The following is a 7,500-nucleotide window of genomic DNA, read 5'->3' on the forward strand; positions in this document are numbered from 1 at the left end:
CCATGGCTACTCCCGCCTGGACTACTGCAACTCCCTCCTGGCTGGTGCTCCGGCATCTGCCATCAGACCTCTGGAGCTTCTTCAGAAAGCTGCGGCTCGTAAGTGTCCTTCTGGCCGATCCACACTGTCACGACTTTTCTCTGTTCTGGCCCCACAGTGGTGGAATGAACTCCCCACTGATGTCAGGACAGCAGAGTCACTGATGTCAGGACAGCAGAGACACTGATGTCAGGACAGCAGAGTCACTGATGTCAGGACAGCAGAGACACTGATGTCGGGACAGCAGAGTCACTGATGTCAGGACAGCAGAGTCACTGATGTCAGGACAGCAGAGACACTGATGTCGGGACAGCAGAGACACTGATGTCAGGACAGCAGTCACTGATGTCGGGACAGCAGAGTCACTGATGTCGGGACAGCAGAGTCACTGATGTCAGGACAGCAGAGTCACTGATGTCAGGACAGCAGAGACACTGATGTCAGGACAGCAGAGTCACTGATGTCAGGACAGCAGAGTCACTGATGTCGGGACAGCAGAGTCACTGATGTCGGGACAGCAGAGACACTGATGTCGGGACAGCAGAGACACTGATGTCGGGACAGCAGAGTCACTGATGTCGGGACAGCAGAGTCACTGATGTCGGGACAGCAGAGACACTGATGTCGGGACAGCAGAGTCACTGACGTCAGGACAGCAGAGTCACTGACGTCAGGACAGCAGAGTCACTGACGTCAGGACAGCAGAGTCACTGACGTCAGGACAGCAGAGACACTGACGTCAGGACAGCAGAGTCACTGACGTCAGGACAGCAGAGACACTGACGTCAGGACAGCAGAGTCACTGACGTCAGGACAGCAGAGTCACTGATGTCGGGACAGCAGAGACACTGATGTCGGGACAGCAGAGACACTGATGTCGGGACAGCAGAGACACTGATGTCGGGACAGCAGAGACACTGACGTCAGGACAGCAGAGTCACTGACGTCAGGACAGCAGAGTCACTGACGTCAGGACAGCAGAGACACTGACGTCAGGACAGCAGAGTCACTGACGTCAGGACAGCAGAGACACTGACGTCAGGACAGCAGAGTCACTGACGTCAGGACAGCAGAGTCACTGATGTCGGGACAGCAGAGACACTGATGTCGGGACAGCAGAGACACTGATGTCGGGACAGCAGAGACACTGATGTCGGGACAGCAGAGACACTGATGTCAGGACAGCAGAGTCACTGATGTCAGGACAGCAGAGTCACTGATGTCAGGACAGCAGAGTCACTGATGTCAGGACAGCAGAGACACTGATGTCGGGACAGCAGAGACACTGATGTCGGGACAGCAGAGTCACTGATGTCAGGACAGCAGAGACACTGATGTCGGGACAGCAGAGACACTGATGTCGGGACAGCAGAGACACTGATGTCGGGACAGCAGAGTCACTGATGTCAGGACATGTGTGTGTGTGTGTGTGTGTGTGTGTGTGCGTGCGTGCGTGCGTGCGTGCGTGCGTGCGTGCGTGCGTGCGTGCGTGCGTGCGTGTGTGTGTACCATAGGGTCCAGGCCCAGTCCAGCTCTGGTCAGTATGATGGCCAGAGCGATGTTCCTCAGAGCGGCTGACCAGTGAGTGTCTATGTACACTGCATCTGTTACGTATGGAACGTTACGCAACACCAGACCTGCTAACAACATGCCTACACACACACACACACACACACACACACACACACACACACACACACACACACACACACACACAGTTTCCAATAATTCATCAACAGTTGTTAAAGGACGACTTCGCCCATTTACCCATTCACATTGACTGCCGAGGACATAATATTACGTCATCATGGTGTTTTCAGTGATTACACTAGAGGGCGCTCTTCGTCAACCTCTGAACGATGCCTCGACTTCCAGAGAAGGATAGACCCGGAAATGACGTCATTTTAAAAAGAATCACCCGGTCCACTACAATGTTATCAGATTTATACGAACACATTTATTTCACATTTATTTTCCCAGATTGAGTTTTTGGTGAAAACAAGCTATTATTCAACTGCTGATAACTACAGAACAGACGATCACTGTTACAATGTTTCTGTTGCGGTAGAAAGAAGAGAGACTCGTCTTTCCAACGAGACATTGTTTGTTTACATCCACGTTGAATTTTTCTGTGAATCGTCAATAAGACTCAAAATAAGGTAAAACCTCTGGCAGTGGCGGTGGAATGAATTCATTAATACCTGGCAATAAATCTATTAACAAGATTTCAATTCGATTTGTATTAACGCAAGAACAATGTCTTCCATTATATGATGCTATAACGCTCCAGGAATATAAAGCCTGCACTTTCTATTAGCTTGGATGGGTGTGACCATTTAAGCCCTTTGATTGGACAGTATTCACTAGCCAATGAAAAGCCTTCACAGTGTCAGAGGGTCGTACCAAGTAGCGGGGGGAACGGGGGGAGCGTGGGCAGCTGGACCATTCCCACCAGCTTTCCTCCCAGTACGGCCGAGATGAAGAGGATGACGATGCCAAACAGGTTTCCTCCCGGTAGACACTCCTTACCTGTGATGGACCACACCACTCCATACAGCAGACACAACAGACACACTGTGACACACACACACACACACACACACACACACACACACACACACACACACACACACACACACACACACACACACACACACACACACACACACACACACACAGTTAAACACAGTGAAAAATGTGACGTTTGCCCGGGACCCAAAAAACTGTGAAAATAGCAGATCTACAAGCTCACAACGCGGCGCAAAGCGACGCATCGTGAGCTTGTAAATCTGCTAGTTTCACTGGTTCTTAAACTTGTATTTGATTTATTTATGCCAATTATTCGTTTTATTCATTTTATTTATGAAATACTTTTGAAAAATGTTAAAATTGTTTTTAACAATTAAATTAAAAGTTGTGATTTTTTTTATTAAACTTTTAAAAATCTTTTTAAATAATACAGCGGTTCCGGTAGGAGACACAAAGAGTCTCCTTTGTGTCTCCTACCGGAACCACTGCCTACCGGTCCGCTGGTCATCATATTATTGTCTTATGAATGAGACAAAAACTACAACATGTCCATGAATTCATGTCTCCATGAGGTGACTCATCCAATGTTTTAACCCCTGAATTACATACTCTAAATAAATGTTTTGTTGTTTTAAGTGTTTTAATCCTTTAGGATTTCTCTCATCATGGTGTCGTCATGGAGACGATATGGATCCTATTCACATCAATACATCTGTGATTATCTGACTGAGAGACTACCAACCAGAGAGAGAGAGACATAGAGAGAGAGACAGAGAGAGAGAGAGAGAGAGAGAGAGAGAGACAGACATGAGGTGCAGTGTGAGTGTTATTCATTATGATTCATCTGACAGCAACTATTTATATTTATATTCACACACACACACACACACACACACACACACACACACACACACACACACACACACACACACACACACACACACACACACACACACACACACACACACAGGCTTACCCTTGGTGATGAGCAGGTTGATCAGACCCTGGGGACGGGGAAACCGGTCCTTCATCCTGTCCCAGCGCGAGGAAGGCTCCGGTGGAGCTTCATAATGATTCACCTGACCCCCCACACACACACACACACACACACACACACACACACACACACACACACACACACACACACACACACACACACACACACACACAATACTGTATTATAATAATGTCTCTGTGATGGCCACACCAGCTGACACACAAAGTTGGTAAAACATGGTGGACACTTGTCTTTTTTGGTTTATTAATTTAGTTTATATTTATTTTCAGCACTACATACTACATGCATAAAGGACTACACACAACCGGTTAAAGGACATACTGTTTATTGCAAGTTTGATGATAAAGTTACTGACTGGAGGGTACACCCATTAAGTCCTTTTGTTTGGGTCAAGTTGTTTCATCAGGAGTCATTTAATTGGTATTTAAGTTTATTTTGTTGAGTTATCAGTTCTGAGGAGTGTTGACGTTTAGATGGCTGGCCATGGAAAGGCCTAGCTGCTTCACAGGTGCTTATAAGGAGCTGATTAGTAATTGGACTGCACCATGTCCCCTGTGCATAAGGGGAGGGGCAGGGATTTATTATACGTTTGAATGTATTACTACACGTATGAAAATGTATTGGCATTTCAGTTGTATGTCATTTCTTTATTTAATATGAGTTAGTGCTGTAGTGGATTATGTTGTAGCTATGTGTACTCTGTTTAAATGTTATTCTTTGTCTTCCCCTCTGTGTCATAGTGGTCTGATCCCCCACTATATATGTTCCCCTCATGTCTCATTTGGTTAGTTCAGTCTTGATGTCAAGTTCAGTATATTGTCTGCATTTGTTTGGGCCATAATGAATGTCTTGTTTTTATGGGAAAAAGAAAAGATTAAAAAAAAGAAATTTTAAAGAAACTACACACTTGTCCTGCTGTCTCTCTTGCCGACCGACTCTGGTCCCTTACAGTCTCACACAGTCATCATGCTCTGAGGCACTTCTAATACATCTGCAGTTTGTTGTTATTCTACTCTATATATTCTACTCTATATATTCTACTCTATATATTCTACTCTATATCAGAGCTTGTAGATCTGATTTTCAAAAGGCCTAAATGTATATAGCTTTGAAGTGGTTGATGTATGTTTTGTAATAATAATCAAAATGTGATGATGTTTTGTCTTCAGTTTTTTGTTATTCGTTTTTTTTTATTTTTCATATGTTATTGTATACTGTACTGCTGTCTCTAGGACCCCCTCGAAAACGAGATCCTGAATCTCAAGGGGTTACTCCTAATAAAGAATTTCAATATAAAATCTACAAAGTAACTAGTAACTAAAGTTTTCAAATAATTGTAGTGGAGTAAAAGTACAATATTTGTCTCTGAGATGTAATGGAGTAGAAGTAAAAGTATTGGAAATTGGAAATACTCCAGTAAAGTACAAATACCTAAACATTTTACTTAAGTACAGTAATTAAGTAAATGTACTTAGTTACTTTCCACCACTGCTGTTTTCCTAATTGCACATAAAGCAGGATGTGAGTGATTTAAAACGAGTCATTATTCTAAACTCAACTCATGACTGACACAGTTTGACACAGAGTTCATCATAACATGAAAACGGTGGATCTTTATGACACAAAGTGTTGACAGAGACATAGATGATCATCTAAGCCATTGGTTCTCAAAGTGGGGTCCGGGGACCCCCAGGGGTCCTTGAGGGAGTTCCAGGGGGTCCCCAGCTAAATGATAGATTAGGCACCAAATGGGGTCCATTTGGCTCCATTTGTACACTCTCAGAGTTACATTGACATAGATTTTACAATATAAATTGCGGTCCAAGTGATAGAAATGCCATTAAATGGGGGTCCGTAGCCCTAATGCATGTCAAACTGGGGGTCCTTGAAATTACAATGACTGAGAATCACTGCTAGAGCCGTAAAAAACCTTCTCTTATGGGGGTCCCTGGCATATCTTTTTCAAATGGGGGTCAGCGGGCTAATAAGTGTCAATTTGGGGGTCCTTGACATGGAAAAGTTTGAGAACCACTGATCTAAGCTGTACATATAGATGTGTTATTGGAAAGTTTATTGTTTAATAGGATCAGATATTACAGGACTCTTCTGTTTAATGAATGGACAGTTAATGGAGGCTCTTACATGTTCTAATTCTCCTCTGTCCTGCTCTCACAATGTGTCTGTCCTCTCTTCTAATGACATGACACAATGTCTCTGTCCTCTCTTCTAATGACATGAAACAATGATGTGTAAAAAATATGCATCTTGAACAAAAAATACAAATCTTTTCACAGTCTGTCTCTACACCGTGTGAGCCGGTTACATGTCGCCTTTCCGACATGTCTCCTTTCCGACGTTAACGAACCCTATACCTAACCCTAACCACACGCGGAAGCCACTAGTCGGAGTAGTGAGATGTCGAAATGGAAGGCGGTTACCGTGTGAGCCTGTGAGGTGACTATAAAGTCTGTCTCTACACCATGTGAGCCTGTGAGGTGACTATAAAGTCTGTCTCTACACCATGTGAGCCTGTGAGGTGACTATAAAATCTGGTTGTGATTAAATTGCTGCTTCGCTCACACGAGCAGAACAAAACACACAAACACACAGAGATGCACCGCATAACTGTGTCTTTGTATCTGAAGTTGAAGCCAGATCTTGCTTCTTGTAGCAGAGCTACAAACAACAGATGTATGTTTATGTTACTGTGAAGACAGCATGAGCCTAATAACTTCTTTCAGCTTAACAGATGAACACGGTGTCTTAATACTCGCCCGGGACATAAACGTACAACTTACTTACTTGCCAGAGCATAATATTGTGAATGAATACCCTTTATCTCCAAGCAGTCTGCACAAACTTTCTGCTTGCCATGTCTTGGTGTTAACAGGTGTTACCAATGACACTAATGAAGGCTCTGTTCCATTCAGCTCAAACAGTCAGGAAACACTCTGCTACACCAGTGGGTCTCAAAGTGTCTCATGGGTCCTTGAGGAGTGTTCCAAATGGACCCCTTACAGGTGTGTAACTCTGAGAGTGTACAAATGGAACCAAATGTACCCGTAAGGGTCCATTTGGTTCTATTTGTACACTCTCAGAGTTATGGGGGTCATTGCAATTAAAACAGTTTGAGAACCACTGTGTTACACTAAATGGAACAGAGCCTTCATTAGAACCACTGTGTTACACTAAATGGAACAGAGCCTTCATTAGAACCACTGTGCTACACTAAATGGAACAGAGCCTTCATCAGAACCACTGTGTTACAGTAAATGGAACAGAGCCTTCATTAGAACCACTGTGTTACAGTAAATGGAACAGAGCCTTCATCAGAACCACTGTGTTACAGTAAATGGAACAGAGCCTTCATTAGAACCACTGTGTTACACTAAATGGAACAGAGCCTTCATTAGAACCACTGTGTTACACTAAATGGAACAGAGCCTTCATTAGAACCACTGTACTACACTAAATGGAACAGAGCCTTCATTAGAACCACTGTGTTACAGTAAATGGAACAGAGCCTTCATTAGAACCACTGTGTTACACTAAATGGAACAGAGCCTTCATTAGAACCACTGTGTTACACTAAATGGAACAGAGCCTTCATTAGAACCACTGTGCTACACTAAATGGAACAGAGCCTTCATTAGAACCACTGTGCTACACTAAATGGAACAGAGCCTTCATTAGAACCACTGTGTTACACTAAATGGAACAGAGCCTTCATTAGAACCACTGTGTTGCACTAAATGGAACAGAGCCTTCATTAGAACCACTGTGTTACACTAAATGGAACAGAGCCTTCATTAGTATCATTGATAACACCTGTGAAGGAAGTAAGGAAGAGGCCCAGTTTATTTACAATATGGCTGCTGTGCAGAGAGCCTGTTAATTATGAAGATATGAATACA

General features: G+C 43.9%; 1 protein-coding gene across 2 annotated transcripts in view; it reads right to left on the reverse strand.

Moving 5' to 3' along the window:
- The window catches only part of LOC311034818 (sodium/hydrogen exchanger 9B2), a 29,195-nt gene that overhangs the window by 18,019 nt on the left and 3,676 nt on the right, over nucleotides 1-7,500 (reverse strand). For both annotated transcript variants that reach the window (XM_084042836.1, XM_084042835.1), the window contains exons 4-6: nucleotides 3,545-3,647; nucleotides 2,443-2,613; nucleotides 1,549-1,691 (exon numbers count right to left, since the gene is read on the reverse strand). In XM_084042836.1, coding sequence (XP_083898962.1) covers nucleotides 1,549-1,691; nucleotides 2,443-2,613; nucleotides 3,545-3,647 — 417 coding nt within the window. The remainder of the gene's footprint in view (nucleotides 1-1,548; nucleotides 1,692-2,442; nucleotides 2,614-3,544; nucleotides 3,648-7,500) is intronic.

This window comes from Gymnoscopelus microlampas (assembly GCF_963454915.1).
Source record: "Gymnoscopelus microlampas genome assembly, chromosome: 19".
In the NCBI taxonomy this organism is placed as follows: Eukaryota; Metazoa; Chordata; class Actinopteri; order Myctophiformes; family Myctophidae; genus Gymnoscopelus; species Gymnoscopelus microlampas.